This window comes from Halichoerus grypus, chromosome 15 (genome assembly GCF_964656455.1).
Source record: "Halichoerus grypus chromosome 15, mHalGry1.hap1.1, whole genome shotgun sequence".
Lineage (NCBI taxonomy): Eukaryota > Metazoa > Chordata > Mammalia > Carnivora > Phocidae > Halichoerus > Halichoerus grypus.
The window spans coordinates 47,953,376-47,971,411 of record NC_135726.1 but is presented as its reverse complement, the minus strand read 5'-3'; the positions used below and the strand labels follow the sequence as shown (position 1 = coordinate 47,971,411).

The 18,036-nt window shown below is 38.3% G+C and overlaps 1 protein-coding gene across 8 annotated transcripts in view; it reads left to right on the top strand.

The window, feature by feature from the left end:
* The window catches only part of LOC118537544 (uncharacterized), an 89,761-nt gene extending 71,730 nt beyond the window's left edge, over positions 1–18,031 (top strand). For 4 of the 8 annotated variants that reach the window (XM_036095035.2, XM_036095034.2, XM_036095041.2 and 1 more), the window contains 2 exons: positions 8,229–8,264; positions 11,476–18,030. In XM_036095035.2, the coding sequence (XP_035950928.2) occupies positions 8,229–8,264; positions 11,476–14,339 (2,900 nt within the window). In that variant the 3' untranslated portion in view covers positions 14,340–18,030. Of the gene's footprint in view, positions 1–8,228; positions 8,265–11,475 lie in introns of all 8 variants that reach the window. The other 4 variants (XM_036095044.2, XM_036095043.2, XM_036095042.2 and 1 more) reach the window with 2 other exon arrangements.
* Positions 18,032–18,036: the final 5 nt, after the last annotated feature.

The window sequence follows — 18,036 nt, the reverse complement described above, 5'->3', positions numbered from 1 at the left end:
GCTTGGCACTGTCTGTACAATGAAATGAACATGACTGATAGAGTCGTGCTCTCATGGACTTTACCTGCAGTTGGCAAGACATGGATCAATCAAGTAAGCAGATGAGTAAATCAGTACTGTCAGGAATGATGCTGTGCAGACAAGTATATAGGAGCAATGCAGTGAGAATGACAGGCTTGGATGGTTAGGGAGCATGTCTTGAAGTGGGCGTGCTTGCACAGTCGTAAAGGGTTAAGACTGCAAGAGCAGTCTAGTCTGAGCGGGACACACAGAGGCCCTGAGCGGGAAATGGTTTCTGTATCACTGGGAGCAATAAGAAGTTTCGAGCAGAAGAGGTGAAGGGATGGTAGGAAAGGAGGTTAGGGAGTTAGGCCAGGACCAGATCCTACAAGGTTCTGATCATCACTGTGAAGAACATAGAATGTTTTCCAAGAGTTACTTAGAGCCATGTTCTGATCTATGTTAAAAGTGTTCCTCATTTCTTCGTTTTCAAACAAACTAAGTATGACAAGAATACAGAAAGCCACATAACACAAAGAACTGCATGATTAAGTATTTTAAGGTACCCACAGCTTTAACCACCAGGTTGTGAGTTAGGATTTTGCCAGCTGTCCCGGAAGCCTATTGTGGTCTCTTTGCAGGAAAGGTTTTTCTCTAGAGCTTTATTGTCTGAGTGAACTTCTCCAGTTTGGTTTTGTTTTCCCTGTCATTTTAAAAAGTCTTTTAAGTCTCTTTTAGATTAAAGGTTCCTCTTGATTTTTTTTTTTTAAAGCTTTTATTAATTTATTTGACCGAGAGAGACACAGTGAAAGAGGGAACACAAGCAGGAGGAGTGGGAGTGGGAGAAGCAGGCTTCCCGCTGAGCAGGGAGCCTGATGTGGGGCTCGATCCCAGGACCCTGGGATCATGACCTGAGCCGAAGGCAGTCTCTTAACCGACTGAGCCACCCAGGCACGCTTGATTTTTTTGTTAACAGGTTTTTCTTGATTAAATTAGATCATTTGTCACGTAGTTTCACACCATCTAGATTTTGCTGATGGCATCTTGGTGGTATGGAGGAACATGTCCCTCTATTTCCTGTAAAATGATAGTTGGGTCTAGAAGGTTAATCAGACTTTTGGGAAACTTTTTTTCCCTAGGTGATGATGATATTCTTCAGTCCACTGGCATGTGATATCTGGATTTCTCATTTTAGTAATATCTGCAGCCACTGACAGGCAGTTACTATGTCCCTTAATTTGTTAGAGGTTGTAAATTGGTGGATATTCGAATTCCATGTGGAATGCATCTGTAAAAAGAAACTTCACGTTAACTGTTACTCAGTTATACAGATCATTTGGAAAATTGAAGATAAATATTCTTTTCCTTGGTTTACTAATTTTCTAAATAATGAGTTGGTTTCTAACATCCTTTCAAAGGTGACCCATTTTGGGGGCACCTGGGTGGCTGTCAGTTAAGCGGCTGACTCTTGGTTTTGGCTCGGGTCATGATCTCAGGGTCCTGGGATCGTGCCCCGAGTTGGGCTCCCTGCTCAGTGGGGAGACTGCTTCTCCCTCTGCCCCTGCCCCCCGCTTATTTTTTCTCTCTCTCTCTCAAATAAATGAGTAAAATCTTTAAAAAACAAAAAAGAAAACTAGATCCACCAGTTGTGAACATTTGGCCACCTTTGCTATATGTATTTATGTAACTAAATGTTTGAAACCTTTTTTGCTGGACCACGTGTGGGTCTAAGTCACTGATGTTGTGACACGTGTTACCTAAACATTTCACTTTGCATCTTCTAAGAATAGGAAAGGTCCTAATAACCTTTCATTATTCCTAATTAGCTTCATTATCTTAACCCAGATAACATCATTGTCACACCTCAGAAAATCACCATATTTCAGGAGTATCGTCTACAATATAGTTCACAGTTAAATTTCTCCCATTTCTCTTTAAAAATTTTATTCTGTTTGTTTGGTTTTGTGGGAGTGTTTTTCAGTTTAAGATCCAGTCCAAGTTCATGAATTGATTTATGGATAGGTTTCTTTTTAAAACATTTTAATTTATTTTTACTATTTCTTTTTATTAGTAGGTTTCTTTAGTCCCTTTTTATCTAAAGAGCTTTTGTGCCTTAAAATTTATTTTAACTAAATTAAATTTTTTTTTTTTTTACTTTGGCTTTTCTCTCTCTCTCCCTTTTTTTTGAGTCTAAGTCCAGGCTAGTTTACTTAAACCATGACATTCTGAATTTATGTGATTAAAAATTTTTCTCATGATTTGGTTTTGAAAGCTCCACAATAGATTCTAGTAGCATCATATGAAGAATCACATAATGTCATATCTCTGTATAGATTACTGTGATTTTGGTCAACCAAGTATGGCTTTCCATTTCCAAAGAAATGAATAATCTCTGATACTGAGTTTTAGCATGATTTTATTATGGCCAGAGAATATATTGATATATCATTATATATATCATGATATATATAATGTGATATGATCATATATATATCATATATAATATAAATGATTTCACTCCTTTGGAGTATGTTGAGAGTGCTTTATTTTATAGCCCAGCATATGGTCAGGTTTTCTGTATGAATGAAAAAGGAACGTGTGGGGCCCCTGGGTGGCTCAGGCGGTTAAGTGTCTGCCTTTGGCTCAGGTCATGATCCCAGGGTCCAGGGATCGAGCCCCATGTTGGGCTCCCTGCTCAGTGGGGAGTCTGCTTCTCCCTCTGCCCCTCCCCCTGCTCGTGCTTTCTCTCTCTCTCTAATTCTCTCTTGCTCTGACTCTCTCTCAAATAAATAAAATCTTTAAAAAAAAATAAAATGTAACCCTCACTCACGCTCTCCAGTAATTCCCACCTGACCACTTGTATTTCCACACTTTACACATACACATATAGCTGTTTATGTTGTTGTTTCTGTTGTGCTCACACAAGATCATATTGAAATTGCTGTTTTATTGCCTGCCTTTGTCAGTCAGTGGTTATCACCTAGCACTATCTAGTTTCCTCTGTGCTGTAGCTGTCTTATGTCTATGCTAGAGCAGCATTACATCTACAGACATCAGAAATGCAATGATACGATTCTTCTTCCAGCCGTCAAATGGGTTCTAAAGAACTCGAGAGGAAAAGATGGTCTATTGTATTGATATTACCGTTTCTTTTACTCTTATTTCATTCCTGATGCCCCAGATTTTTTTTTTTTTCACTTTGTTCTAGAGAACTTTCTTTATCAGGTCTTTTATTTATTAATTTTTTTTTTTAGAGAGAGAGGCGGGGAGGGGCAGAGGGAGAGGGAGAGAGAGAGAGAGAGAATCTTAAGCAGGCTCCAGAGCCTGACCCAGGCTCAGTCTCACGACTCTGAGATCATGACCTGAGACGAAATCAAGAGTGGGACGCTTAACTGACTGAGCCACCCTTTGCTCCCCTTTATCAGGTCTTTTAGACTCAGTCTGCTGGGGACAAATTCTTGTAGTTTTCTGTCATTTAAAAATGTCTTTATCTCGTCTTTATTTTGGATTCATATTTTATCAGGATAGAGAATTCATGGCTGGATTTTTCTTTTGGTACTTTAAAACATTGTGCTACTTCCTTCTCATTGAAGCCTGTAGTCATGGAATTGTTGTTCAGGAATTGTATAGGCAGTGTGCCGTGGTGGTGGTTTTTAGGTGTTTTCAAGTAAATTTTCATTTGTTGTTTGTTTTTAGCAGTTGATTATGATAAGTTCAGGTGTGGAGTTTTGTTAGGGGCTCAGTGAGATTTTTGAGTCTGTAGGTTTATGAATTTTGCCACGTTTGGGAAGGTTTTCACCCTTTTTTCTGCAGTATTTTTTCAGCTGTGCACACTTTTCCTCTCCTGGGACTCTGGCAATATGAATGTCAGGACTTTTAGCATTGTCCTCCTGCTCCTTGTTGCTGTGCTTCTTTGGTTTTTATTCTTTTTTCTTTCTCTTGTTCAGATTGGATGAATCTTTTGTTCTATCTTAAGTTTATTGATTCTTTCCTCTGCCTTTTCCATTGTGCTACGGGACCCCACAATATTTTAATTTTAATTATAGTTTTCAGTTCTAAGTTTTACTTCGTTCTTCTTTATATCCTCTGTATATTTCTCTTTCTCTTTTTTAAAGTATAATTAACATACAGTGTTGTATTAGCTTCGGGTGTACAATATAGTGATGCCACAATGCTGTACATCACCCAGCACATTACAGTAAGTGTACTCTTGATCCCCTTCACCTGTTTCACCCATCTCCCCACCCACACCTCCCCTCTGGTAACCACCAGTTTGTTCTCTGTATTTAAGAGTCTGGTTTTTTTGTTTGGCTCTTTTCTTCTTTGTTCATTGTTTTGTCTCAAATTCTGCATACGAATGAAATCATATGATATTTGTTTGTGATATGATCATATATATATCATACATAATATAAATGATTTCACTCCTTTGGAGTATGTTGAGAGTGCTTTATTTAATAGAAATTATTTATAGAAATAAGAAGGACTTAGGGCACTTAGCATTATACCCTCTAGCTCCATCCATGTTGTTGCAAATGGCAGGATTACACTCTTTCTTATGGTAGAGTAATATTCCAGGGTATCTAGGGACACCTGAGTGGCTCAGTCGTTAAGCTTCTGCCTTTGGCTCCGGTCATGATCTCAGGGCCCTGGGATTGAGCCCCTCATCAGACTCCCTGCTCAGCGGAGAGCCTGCTTCTTCCTCTCCCCCTCCATTCATGCTCTCTCTCGCACTCTCTCTCTCAAATCTTTAAAAAAAACAGTCCAGTGTATCTATAAACCATATCTTCTTTACCCATTCATCTGTGGATGGGCACTTGGGTTGCTTCCATGTTTTGGCTATTGTAAATAGCACTACGGTAAACATAGGGGAGCATATGTCTTTTCAAGCTAGTGTTTTCATATTCTTTGGGTAAATACCCAGTAGTGGAATTGCTGGACCCTATGGTAATTCTATTTTTAATATTTTGAGGAACCTCCATACTGTTCTCCACAGTAGCTGCACCAATTTGTGCACGAGGGTCCCTTTTTGTTCACATCCTCGCCAACACTTGTTATTTCTTGTGTTTTTTTATTTCGGCCCTGATAACAGGTGTAAGGTGATACCTCATTGTGGTTTTGATTTACATTTTTCTGATGAGAGTGAGGTTGAGCATCTTTTCATGTGTCTGTTGGCCATCTGTATATCTTCTTGGGAATAATGTCTATTCAGGTCCTCTGCCCACTCTTTAATTGCATTATTTGTCTTTTTGGTGTTGAGTCATATAAGTTCTTTATGTATTTTGGATATTAGCCCCATATCGGATATATCATTTGCAAATACGTTTCTAGGAATTTATTTCTTCTAGGTTTTCCATTTGTTGGCATATAATTTTTCATAGTATTCTTTTATACTTCTGTGGTGTTCGGTGTTATGTCTCCTCCTTTATTTCTGATTTTATTTATTGGAGCCCTATCTCTTGTTTTTCTGGATGAGTCTGGCTAAAGGTTTATCAATTTTGTTTCAAAGAACCAGCTCCTGGTTTCCTTGATCAGTTCTATTATTTTTTAGTCTCTATTTCATTTATTTCTGTTCTAATCTTTATTATTTCCTTCTTTCTGCTGGCTTTGGGTTTTGTTGGTTCTTCTTTTTCTGGCTCCTTTAGGTTTAAGGTTAGGTGGTTTATTTGAGATTTTTCTTTTTTCTGGAGGTAGGCCTGTATTGCTATTATCTTGCCTCTTAGAACAGCTTTTACTGCATCCCAAAGATTTTGGACTGTTGTGTTTTCATTTTCATTTGTCTCCATGTATTTTTTATTTCCTCTTTGATTTCTTAGTTCACCCATTCATTGTTTAGTAGCATGTTATTTAGCCTCCATGTATTTATGTTCTTTCCAGATTTTTTCTTGCACTTGATTTCCAGTTTCATACCATTGCAGTCTGAAAAGATGCATGTGATTTCAGTTTTTTTGTATTGAGATTTGTTTTGTGGCCTAACATGTGATCTGTTCTGGAGAATGTTCCATGTGCACTTGAATGTGTATTCTGCTGTATTTGGATGGAATGTTCTGAATATATCTGTTAGGTCCATCTGGTCCAATGTGTCATTCAAAGCCACTGTTTCCTTGGGTTGATTTTCTGCCTGAATGATCTATCCATTGATTTAATGGGGTGTTAACGTCCCCTTCTATTATTCTATTACTGTCAGTTTCTTCCTTTATGTCTGTTAATAGTGGCTTTATGTATTTAGGTGCTCCTATGCTGGGTGCGTAAATATTTACAGTTGTTAAATCCTGTTGTTGGATTGTTCCCTTTATCATTATGTAATGTCATTCTTTGTTTCTTGTTACAAACTTTACGTTAAAGTGTATTTTGTCCAATATAAGTATTGCTACCACAGCTTTCTTTTCACTTCTGTTTGCATGGTAGATGTTTTTCCATCCCTTCACTTTCAATCTGCATGTGTCTTTATGCCTTATGTGTTTCTTGTAGGCAGCATATAGATGGATCTGGCTTCCTTATCCATTCAGTCATCATAGTCTTCTGATGGGAGCATTTAGGCCATTTACATTTAAAGTAATTATTGATAGATATGTACTCATTGCCATTTTGTTACTTGTTTTATGGTTGTTTTTGTAGTTCTCTGTTCCTTTCTTCTTCTCTTCCTCTCTTCCCTTGTGGTTTGATGGCTTTCTTTAGTGTTATGCTTGGATTCCTTTCTCTTTATTTTTTTGTGTATCTGTTACAGGTTTTTGATTTGTGGTTACCGTTAGGTTCATATATAACATCTTATGTATATAGCAATGTATATTAAGTTGGTGGTTGCTAAAATTTGAATCCATTCTAAAAGAACTAAATTTTTACTCCCCCCATTCCATTTTATGCATATGATGTCATACTTTACATCGTTTTATTTTGTGACTCCCTTAGCTGATTTTTTATAGATATAATTGATTTTACTACTTTTGTGCTTTAACCTCCATACTGGTTTTATAAGTGATTAATCTACTACTTTTATTATATGTTTGCATTTACCTGTGAAATTTTTTCCTATCATAATTTTCTTACTCCTGATTATGGCCTTTTCTTTCCATTCAAAGAATTCCCTTTAACGTTTCCTGTAAGGCTGGTTTAAGTGATGAACTCCTTTAACTTCTGTTTGTATGAGAGACTATCTCGGGCGCCTGGGTGGCTCAGTCATTAAGCGTCTGCCTTCGGCTCAGGTCATGATCCCAGGGTCCTGGGATCGAGCCCCGCATTGGGCTCTCTGCTCTGCGGGAAGCCTGCTTCTCCCTCTCCCACTCCCCCTGCTGTGTTCCTGCTCTCGCTATCTCTCTCTCTGTCAAATAAATAAATAAAATCTTTAAAAAAAAAAAAGAGAGAGAGAGAGACTATCTCTCCTATTCTGAATGATAGTCTTGCTGGGTAGAGTATTCTTGGTTGCAGGTTTTCCTTCCAGTACTTTGAATATATCATGCCGTTCCATTCTGGCTGCAATATTTCTGCTGAAAAAATCAACAGAATAGCCTTAGAGAGTGTCTCTTGTATATAACTTTTCTTTTCTCTTGCTGCTTTTAAAATTCTCTATCATTACTTTTTGCCATTTTAATTACCATGTGTGTTGGTGTGGACCTTGTTCAGTTAATTTTATTGGGGGCTCTCTGTGCTTCCTGGATCTAGATGTCTGTTTCCTTCTCCAGATAGGGAAGTTTTCAGCTATTATTTCTTTTTTTTTTTTTTTTTTAAGATTTTATTTATTTATTTGACAGAGAGAGAGCGTGTGCACAAGTAGGCAGAGTGGCAGGCAGAGGGAGAGGGAGAAGCAGGCTCCTTGCTGAGCAGGGAGCCCAATGCAGGGCTTGATCCCAGGACCCTGGGATCATGACTTGAGCCAAAGGCAGACATTTAACTGACTGAGCCAACCAGGCACCCCTCAGCTATTATTTCTTCAAGTAAATGTTCTGCCCCATTTTTCTCTCTTCTCCTTCTGGGATCCCTATAATGCAAACGTTATTATACTTGATGTTGAAAACTCAGCAACATTTATTATTAATCTATTCTCATTTATTATTATTATTTTTATTTTTGCATTCAACTTGATTGCTTTTCATTACCCTACCTTCCAGGTCCCTGATCCATTCTTCTGCTTCCTCTAATCTGCTATTGATTCCCTCTGGTGTATTTTTATTTGTCATTTAGTTTTTCATTTCTGATTAGTTCTTTTTAATATTTACTGTTTGTTTTTGAAGGTCTCACTAAGATCATCCACTCTTTTCTCAAGTCCAGTGAGTATCTTTATGATTATTGCTTTGAATTCTTTATCAGGTACCTTGCTTATCTCTGTTTCATTTAGCCCTTTTGCTGTGATTTTGTCCTGTTCTTTTGTTTGGGACATTTTCCTCTGTCTTCTCATTTTATACAACTGTATTTGTTTCTGTGTATTAGGAAAGTCAGTTACAGCTCTTGATCTTGAAAGTAGTGACCTCAGCACACCTGGGTGGCTCAGTCGGTTAAGCATCTGCCTTTATGGCTCAGGTCATGATCCCAGGGTCCTGGGATCAGGCCTCATATCAGGCTCCCTGCTCAGCAGGGAGTCTGCTTCTCCCTCTCCTTCTGCTGCTACCCCTGCTTGTGCTCGCTCTCTCTCTGTCAAATAAATTAGTTAAATATTTAAAAAAAGAAAGAAAGAAAGAAAGTAGTGACCTTATGAAGGTCCTGTGGTGCCCTGGGGTACAGTGTCTGTCATTCACCAGAACCAGGTGCTTCAGGGATGTCTCCTATGTGGGTTGCCTGTGCTCTACTGTTGTGGCAGAACCTCTTTTGCCTTCAGCCCATTGGCTGCAATGGCCCACTTTGCCTGTTCTGGGCAAGGTTTGGTCTCTGTGTTGTTAAGGGGTCTGTCGGGGGCCACTGGGGGCTTGTAGTTCGGTGGTGTCAGCAGTCAGACTAGATGCCTGCTCTCAGCCTGTCTGCTGGGGCTGTAGTTGTACCAGCTTGATTTGTGCAATATATTAGCACATTAGATGTTATATATGTATATATGTGTATATATATATGTGTGTGTGTGTGTGTGTGTGTGTGTGTATATATATATATATATATATATATAAACATTAGATGTTATATATGAACCTAACAGTAACCACAAATCAAGGCACAAGGCACTCTCCCTGCCTTGCCCTCTGAGAGGGGGCAGGTCCCCTTGTTCACTGGTGGGCAGGGCTGGCAGTCAAAGTGCCTACTCCTAATCCATCTGCCAGGGCTGAAGTCGCACTGATCAGCAGGGTACTCTCTGTACTGCTAACTATAAGGTTTAATTGCTGGAACTGTGGGCACACCGGTGTGTGTGGTTATCCTTCCCCTCTCCACAAAGCAAGAGTCACTTTGGAGTGGCACTGGTCCCGACTAGTGCTGCTTGCATGGTGTGTTGGGGCTGGAGCCCCTTTGGAATGGGGTGGGTTTTATGGGGCAGATCCTCAGGAGAATGTGAAGGTGGGGCATGCGGTGCTAGCAAGGTAGGTGCTGTGTGTTTGCACTGGTTCCCTAAAGTTTCCAGCTATCTATGCAGCGGTTGGGGGTGGACAGGGAATGGTTCCGCCAGCTTTTTTGTTCTTGGGGAAGTTTCCTAAAGATTCCTGTCCCTCCAGCACACATTCTGAGATTAGTAAATAAATGTTCTTCACGTTATACCCCTAGGCGCTTTTCAAACTGCTGCTTCTCTGCTGTTATCTCAGCAGGTTGGTTGTTATGCTGGCTCCTAAAGGATAGGGACTCCAGTTTCCTGTCACCTTCTGGCTCTCCCAGAACTAAGCCTGCTGAAGTACCCAGAGTTATTAAGCCCTACTGGTTTTCAAAACCAAATGTAATGGGACTCATCTTCCCAGTGTGGGTCCCCCATACCTGGGGTGCCTGGTGTGGAATCTGATCCTCTTGCTTCTTTGTGTTTGTGGTGTCCCTCCTGTTTGTGGTTATTCTTACTGGGGGTTTCATTCCCAATGGCATCTCCACCCCACTCTCTGCGATTACCTGTGGGAAGTCTGTTCTGCCATTCTCAGGTCATTTTCATTACACTGATGTGGCTGTTATCTTGGTGTGTCTGCGGGAGGAGGTGAGCCCAGGATCCTTCTACTCCACCATCTTTTCAGAACTCTCCCTATATCCTCTATATTTTTGTTGAGATTCTCTATTTTTCCATTTGTTTCAAGAGTATTTGTGTTTGCTTATTGAAACATTTGCACAATTATGGTTTTAAAGTCTTTGTCAGGTAATGCAACATCTGTCATCTCAGTGTTGATATCTGTTGAATTTCTTTAACTTTGTGATATATTTCAGCAGGCAGTCAACCTAGTGAAGGTTCAAGCTTCAAGTTTCTTCCTGTTTTCTGTGGTTTGTTTTCCCATTGTGACATATACATGACCAGTTGGGCTCAGATATTCGTTCCCATTTGAAACAAGTAATATGAGAATGGTTCTATTTATCAATTTTGGTAGTTTTGAATGAATGATTATTATGATAAGCCTTTCCCACTGCCTCATTTTTGCATTATATACGTTTATTCTCAGCCTTACTTCTTTTATCAATAGTTTTCCAATTACTTAACATCTGTTGTGTGCTATGGGCTTATTATTTCAGTGGTGAATGCTATCAGGATTGTGTCTGCTCCTAGGCAGATTTAGGAATAAGAAAATACACAGAATGAGAAATGAGCTAATGAATGAATGAACGTATAATTAAAACAGAATTGTGAAGGCAAGGAGTGAGACTCTTGAATAGAGAATAAAGGAGAGGGATATAATTGGATGGGCCCAGCAGGTATAGCTGTTCTGAGGAAGACATTTCTTTTCAGTCTTAAAAATGAGAATGTTGTCTCCTATAAGCAGCTCAGGCCACAGGATTCTTGTGTAATAAAACAGTCTGACCAAAGCATGAAGATATTGAAGAAAGGTTATATCATGTTTGAAGCGCTAAAAGAAAGCAGTGTGGTAGAGATAGGGTCCAAAGGATGACAGTGGCTTCATAGGTGGTCTTGTTATCCATGGTAAGGGTTTTGGATTTTAGTATAAGAGTAAAGACAAACCATTCAAAACAGTTTTAAGTATGGATCTTTGAACTTTGATCTGCATCAGAATTATCTGATAGAGATGTTAAAAATACAGCATCTGATGACTTATTCCTAAAAATTCTGATTCTGTGCATCTGAGTTGCTTGAATATCAATATTTGTAACAAGCCTACCAAAGGATTTTGATTAACACCTAAATTTCACAAAGTTAATCTCCTCCCCTATTATGAGCATCACCATCTAACAAACTTTCTTCATTTTTGGAGCTCTTCTTATTCTTTTTCAAATTCTCTGAAAGTGTATTATATATACTTCAATATATATTTAAGAAATTTTTTTCTGTATGTATATTTTTAGAGTTATATATTCTTTAATGGATTTTGTACATGTGTGTACAGGAAGGTAAAATGTGTTTGCTTTCTCCTTTTCTTTCAGATTTGGAGTCAAATTATGGAGCTGAGAAGTTATCTCCAGAAAATGATATTCATGAAATAAATTTGCCTAAACAGAGTATAAAGCAAATAAGTAAAACTCTTGACCTTAAAACCTCCAATTTTAGAAATGACTCAAAATGCAGAAATAGATTTAGGGGACAACAGGGACATCAAGAGGGGTATATCAATCAAAAGATAATAAGCTATGAAAAAATGCATACTTCTACTCATCATACTTCTCTTATTCACACTACAGATAAGCCATATGAATGTAAGGAGTGTGGGAAGTACTTTAGTCGTGGTTCAAATCTTATTCAGCATCAGAGTATTCATACTGGAGAGAAACCCTATGAATGTAAGGAATGTGGGAAGGCCTTTAGACTTCTTGTCCAACTTACTCGACATCAGAAATTTCATAGTGGTGAGAAACCCTTTAAATGTAAGGAATGTGGGAAAGCTTTTAGTCTTCCTACCCAGCTTAATCGCCATGAGAATATTCATACAGGTGAGAGACCATTTGAGTGTAAGGAATGTGGGAAGTCCTTTAATCGTAGCTCAAACCTTGTTCAACATCAGAGTATTCATACAGGCATAAAACCATATGGATGTAAAGAGTGTGGGAAAGGCTTTAATCGTGGTTCAAATCTTGTTCAGCATCAGAAAATTCATTCTAGTGAGAAACCCTTTGAATGTAAGGAATGTGGGAAGGCCTTTAAATATCATTACCAGCTTATTGAACATTGTCGAATTCATACTGGTGAGAAACCCTTTGAATGTAAAGAATGTGGAAAGGCCTTTAGTCTTCTGATAGAGCTTGCACGACATCAGAACATTCATACTGGTGAGAAACCATTTAAATGTAAGGAATGTGGCAAGGCCTTCAGTCGTGGCTCGAATCTTGTTCAACATCAGAGTGTTCATACCGGTGAGAAACCATATGGGTGTAAGGAATGTGGAAAGGCTTTTAGACTTCACCTACAACTTTCTCGGCATCAGAAGACTCATACTGGTGAGAAACCCTTTGAATGTAAGGAATGTGGGACAGCCTTCCAATATCAGTACCAACTTACTGAGCATCAGCGAATTCATACAGGTGTGAAACCTTATGAATGTAAGGAATGTGGGAAGATGTTTCGTCGTGGTTCAAACCTTATTCAGCATCGGAGTGTTCATACTGGAAAAAAACCATTTGAATGTGAAGAATGTGGGAAGGCCTTTAGACTCCATATACAACTGATTCGACATCAGAAATTTCATACTGGTGAGAAGCCCTTTAAATGTAAGAAATGTGGGAAAGCCTTTAGTCTTCTCACCCAGCTTAATCGTCATGAGAATATTCATACAGGTGAGAAGCCATTTGAATGTAAAGAATGTGGGAAGTCCTTTAATCGTGTCTCAAACCTTGTTCAACATCAGAGTATTCATGCTGGCATGAAACCATATGAATGTAAAGAGTGTGGTAAAGGCTTTAATCGTGGTTCAAATCTTATTCAGCATGAGAAAATTCATTCTAGTGAGAAACCCTTTGAATGTAAGGAATGTGGGAAGGCTTTTAGGTATCATTACCGACTTATTGAACATCATAGAATGCATACTGGGGAGAAACCCTTTGAGTGTAAGGAATGTGGAAAGGCCTTTACTCTTCTGACACAGCTTACTCGACATCAGAACATTCATACTGGTGAGAAACCATTTAAATGTAAGGAATGTGGCAAGGCCTTCAATCGTGGCTCAAATCTCATTCAACATCAGAGTATTCATACTGGTGAGAAACCCTATGGATGTAAAGAATGTGGAAAGGCTTTTAGACTTCACCTACAACTTTCTCGACATCAGAAAACTCATACTGGTGAGAAACCCTTTGAATGTAAGGAATGTAGGACAGCCTTCAGACATCAGTACCAACTTATTGAACATCAGCGAATTCATACAGGTGTGAAATCCTATGAATGTAAGGAATGTGGAAAGAGCTTTAGTCGTGGTACAGACCTTAGAGTACATCAGAGAATTCACACTGGTGAGAAACCCTTTGAATGTAAAGAATGTGGAAAGGCCTTTAGACATCACTACCAATTTCTTGGACATTACAGAATTCATACTGGTGAGAACCCGTATGAATGTAAGGAATGTGGGAAATGCTTTACTTGTGGTAGCGAACTTAGAGTACATCAGAGGATTCATACTGGTGAGAAACCATATCAATGTAAGGAGTGTGGGAAGGCCTTTAGTCGTAGCTCAAACCTTATTCAACATGTTAAAATTCATACTGGTGAGAAGCCCTATGAATGTAAGGAATGTGAAAAGGCCTTTAGCAATAATTATGAACTTACTGTACATCAGAGAATTCATACTGGTGAGAAACCTTATGAATGTAAGGAATGTGGGAAAACTTTTAGACTTAGTTCAGTCTTTACTGCTCATCAGAGAATTCATACAGGTATGAAACCCTATGAATGTAAAGAATGTGGAAAGACCTTTAGTTGTAGCTCAAACCTTATTCAGCATGAGAGGATTCATACTGGTGAGAAACCTTATGAATGTAAGGAATGTGGGAAGGCCTTTAGACTTAGGTCAGTTTTTATTGCCCATCAAAGAATTCATACAGGTCTGAAGCCCTATGAATGTAAAGAATGTGGGAAAGCCTTCACTGTGAATGGTCAGCTTACTCGACATCAGAAAATTCATAATCGTCAGAAGTCCTATGAATATGAGGAATGTGGGAAAATCACTGGATATGAACAACTTAACATCAGAGAGTTCATAGTGGCAAGAAATCCTATGAATATAAAAAAATGTGGGAAGACCTTTCATCGTGGACTGAGATTTGCTCAACAGCACAGTATTCCTCCTGGTGAGGAATTTTGAGTATGAGTGACGTGGAAAGATTTACAGTCACAGCAAACACCTTAGTGTTGAGAGGACTTTCTGGTGAGAAAGTCTCTGAATGTAAAGAAATACAGAGTAGCCTTCATGTTCACAATTTACTAATCATGAAAGATATTTTCCTAGTATGTTAATTTCATACACTTAGAAAAGCCTTCAAACTCAAACTGGAGGAAAACTGTTGTTGGAACAAATGTAAGCTAACGTCTACCTGAGGCAGATGCTTTATCACCATTGCCATTTCACTACCTATGTGACATTAGGTGCCTGTCCTCTTTGTGCATCATTTGTAAATGGCAACAAAAGTGAGTATATACTAATGCATTTACGGGAATAAAGGTGTTCTAGTACACACAAAATCCTTAAAAGAGTATTTGGCACATGCTTGTGTTCATAAAGAACAGCTTTTATGTTTCATTAGCATTGTTGATGACAGGAAAATTGCATTATTGTGAATAATTTAGAAAAACCTCATCCATTCCTTCATTATTAAATTTTAAATAACTTGTTCTGTATAAGATTTCATGGGAAGTAAAGAATACGAGAGGATTTTCATTAAGAGTTCATTCCTTAAGTTACATCAAAAAGTTAATTTTGGAAAGAAACCCTAGGGATTTAATGAGTGAGGAAATGTTCAAGAATCAGGGAGAGTTCATTTGAAGGGATTTGTCTATAAAAATATCAACTGGCAGAAAATGTATAATTTATTTCTCTGTCCAGAAGCTAAGATAAATATTAGTAAAAGAATAGCAAAATAAAACCTATCCATTTATATATTCTTCAACTTTATCTTGAAAATTGCTGCTCATATGAAAAGGTTGAAAGAATGAACACCCATATACCCCTTTGTAGATTCAGAGTTGTTAACAATTTGACATTTATTTTTCTGTATATTTTATGTTGTACCATTGAGAATATGTTTAAGACACCGGGATACTTTCCCCTTTATTACATCAGTGTGTATCTCCCAAACATAAAGACAACCTCATATATAGCCATAGTACCATAATTACCCTTAAGGAAATTCTCCATAATTCCACAGTATCTATCTCATCAGTTTCTTCATTGGCCTCTAAGATGCCATTTACAGGGGTTCATTTTCTAAGTAGAATGCATTCCGGATTCTGTACTGTATTTGGTTGTTAGTGCTCTTTATTCTTTTTTATTTATTTATTTTTTTAAAGATTTATTTATTTATTTGAGAGAGCGAGAATGAGAGAGAGAGTGTACATGAGAGGGGGGAGGGTCAGAGGGAGAAGCAGATTCCCCACTGAGCAGGGAGCCCAATGCGGGACTTGATCCCGGGACTCCAGGATCATGACCTGAGCCAAAGGCAGTCGCTTAACCAACTGAGCCACCCAGGCGCCCCATCTTTATTCTTTTTTAGTCTACAACAGTGACTCACAATTTCTTGGGTATCAGAATCATCTGTGGATCTTAGTAAAAATACAAAGGTCCAGGCCCACTGAACCTCTGTGTTTGTTTTAGCTTTCCAGGGGATTTTGGTACGCACTGTAGAGCGCCACGGATCTAGAACATTTCTCCTTTTTCAAAAATTCTTAAATAATGTTGACTTTTTGAGATGTCCAGGAAAATTGTCTGCCATTTGTTTAGATTTTATGTTTCTGTATGGTGTCATTTAGCCACCTTCTATCCTTTGTATTTTCTGTACAAAGGAGACTGGGGGGGGGGGTGCCTGGGTGTCTTAGGTCATGATCTCAGGGTCCTGGGATCGAGCCCTGCATTGGGCTCCTTGCTCAGTGGGGAGCCTGCTTCTCCCTCTCCCTCTGCCTGCCACTCCCCCTGTGTGTGCTCTCTCTCTGTCAAATAAATGAAATCTTTAAAAACAAAACGAAACAAAGGAAATTGAGTCTAGAGGCTCCATTAGGTTCAGATTAAATGTTTTAAGGGGAGAATACTTTGTAGGTTATGTTTGTATGTCATATTGCAACAAGTGAGAAAGCGTGTAAGGACAGGTCATTGCTTTGTTAGTAAAACTAAGTTTGATCATTTGGATAAGATGATACTATTGTAAAGATCTCCACTGTAAAGATCTGTGGAGAGAATGTCACCTCTTTGAAAATTTATAATAAAGTGTATTTAAATCCTGAATCAATAGAAAATTTAAAAATGAAATTGACTTTTCAGGAATGAATTGCATTAAATTGCAAACATGATTGAACTTGTGGAATGTGGCTGGAGCTAAACTCTGTACAGAATTAATATCCTTAAGAAAGATAGGATATAAGATATAAGAAACCAAGATTGCTTTGACCAGAACCTTCTTTTGTTGTTCAGCACTTTGTCCCCTGTACCTTTATTGTGTCTGGCACATGAGAAATTGATAAACCTTAGGGGAAAAAAAATTGAACCTTCTGGTCAAGAAGCTATAAGACAAAACAGAGTAAACCCTAAGCTAATATAAGGATCAGGACAGTAAAAATGAGGATTAATTTGTATTTCCCTGATGCCAAGTGATGTTGAGCATTTTTTCATGTGGCTGTTGGCCATTTGTATGTCTTTGGAGAATCGTCTGTTCATGTCTTCTGCCCATTTCTTGACTGGATTTTTTGTTTTTTTGGGTGTTGAGTTTGATAACTTCTTTTTTTGTTGCTGTTAAGATTTTATTTATTTATATGACAGAGAGAGAGAGAACCAAGCACAAGCAGGGGGAGAGGCAGAGGGAGAAGCAGGCTTCCCGCCGAGCAGGGAGCCTGATGCAGGATTTGATCCCAGGACCCTGGGATCATGACCTGAGCCGAAGGCAGATGCTTAACTGGCTGAACCACCCAGGCGCCCCTGAGTTTAATAACTTCTTTTTAGATTTTGGATACTAGCCCTTTATTTGATTTTATCTTATTTTTTATGGCTGAATAATATTCCATATTATATATAATATTCCATATAAATATTCCAATGTAAAATACACACCACATTTTCCTTATCCCTTCATCTGTTGATGGATGCTTAGATTATTTCCATTTCTTGGCTATTGTAAATAATGCTGCAATGCACATGAGGGTGCTGATATCTCTTAAAGATAGTGATTTCATTTTTTATTTTTTGGACATATAGCCAGAAGTGGGATTGCTGGGTTATATGGTAGTGGTATTTTTAATTTTTTGAAGAACCTCCATACTGTTTTCCATAGTGGCTGCACTAATTTATATTCCCACCAATTGTGTACAAGGGTACTCTTTTCTCTACCTCCTTACCAGCTCTTGTTATTTCTTGTCTTTCTGATTACAGCCATTCTAATAGGTGTGAGGTGATATCTCAGTGTGGTTTCGATATGCATTTCCCTGATGACTAGTGATATTGAGCACCTTTTCATGTACCTGTTGGCCATTTGAATATCTGTGGAAAAATGTCTTCAGGTTCTTTACCAGTTTTTAAATTAGATTATCTGGGGGTTGTTTGTTTGTTTTGCTATTGAGTTTTATGATTTCATATCAACTTCTTATCCAGTATGTGGCTTGTAAATATTTTCTCCCTCCATATGTTGCCTTTTCATTTTTTTATCTCATTTATTTTACTGTGCAGAAGTTTTTAGTTTGATATAGTCCCAGTTATTTATTTTTGCTTTTGTTACTGGTGCTATATGTGTCATATGCAAAAAAAAAAAATCATTGCCAGAACTTTTTGCCTGTGTTTTCTTCTGGGAGTCTTATGTTTTCAT